We start from the raw sequence: 1196 nt of genomic DNA, 5'->3' as shown, positions 1-1196 counted from the left end.
CTCCAGGGGTCCTGGAACCTAGAACCCCAAGAGAGGCCACTAAGGAAACATGGACAAGACGGAGAATGGTCAGAACTCCTACAAATGCGTCCCATGTATGTATGAGAGTGATGGTAGCACAAAACGAAGATTGATTGGAAGGCTATTCCCCAGGCTAAATCGTCCCCTTTCAGATCTCAACTACAATGTCAACACTTTTAAGAGTCCCTCCGTTTTCCAGGCCAGAAAGGTTTAGGTGCCTTTGCTATATCCTCTCATGAACCCCATACTTTCCTTACAGGCCTCTTATTACCGTAATTGCTATCTGTCACTAATGACGTGGTATGCTAGCTCGCTCAGGCTACCATAACGAGACAGTACAGACTGGGCGGCTTAAACAAAACTTTATTTTCACAGCTCTGGAGGCGGGAAGTTCAAGCTCAGGGTGTCAGCAGAACTGATTTCTTCTGAGGCCACTCTCGTTGTGTGCAGATGGCCACCTTCTATGTCCTCGCAGTGTTCCCTCTGGATGCATGCAACCATGGGGTCTGTGTGTGTCCAACTTCTTCTTACACAGACACCAGTGGACTGGAAGAGGACCTACACTAAGGGCCTTGTTTTAACTTATTGCCTTCTTTAAGGGCCCTACCTGCAAATACGGTCACGTTCCACAACAAAACTCTGATGAATTTTGGAGGGACACGATTCAACCCAAACATGAGGACCTCTACTGTCCCCACTTGGGAAAATGATGACAACTCTTGTCTTGCTCTCATCCCAGGGCCTTCCAGTCGCTCTCCCTTCTTCTCAGAACACCCGGTCTCCAGCTCTTCGTGGAAGAGGTTTTTCTCAACTTTTAAGCGCTAGCGAGCACTATCATGGGGACAGGAGCCAGCCTGGACCTTACCCAAGGTAACCCTACGAGTCACTCTATCACATCATCCCTTTTCTTCTTCCCTGGCACTGGCCAGTGAGGTCAGCTGCAGGAAAGGCAGGTCGCGCGTCTTTGGGCTCGGCCGCAGCCCACTGCCTCACACGCAGCTGTGAATGAGCTCCTCCAACCACTTACCGTATCACAATGACTTCACGGACTTCACGGACTCCACGGGAAAACCTGCCAGGCCAGGGCCACCGTCTGGGGGTGTGTGTGTGTGTGTGTGTGTGTGTGTGTGTGTGACTTCACGGACTCCGTGTGTGTGTGTGTGTGTGTGTGTGTG

The 1196-nt window shown here is 50.9% G+C and overlaps 1 protein-coding gene across 1 annotated transcript in view; it reads right to left on the bottom strand.

Moving 5' to 3' along the window:
- Positions 1–368: 368 nt before the first annotated feature.
- Positions 369–1196, bottom strand: part of LOC132004975 (uncharacterized) — a 2270-nt gene continuing 1442 nt past the window's right edge. Inside the window, exon 3 of the mRNA XM_059381637.1 lies at positions 369–567. Within this exon, the coding sequence (XP_059237620.1) occupies positions 428–567 (140 nt within the window). The 3' untranslated portion in view covers positions 369–427. The remainder of the gene's footprint in view (positions 568–1196) is intronic.

The sequence above is a fragment of the Mustela nigripes genome, chromosome 17 (assembly GCF_022355385.1).
Source record: "Mustela nigripes isolate SB6536 chromosome 17, MUSNIG.SB6536, whole genome shotgun sequence".
Lineage (NCBI taxonomy): Eukaryota > Metazoa > Chordata > Mammalia > Carnivora > Mustelidae > Mustela > Mustela nigripes.
Note: the sequence above shows the minus strand (reverse complement) of the source record. Positions and strands in the feature narration are given on the sequence as shown.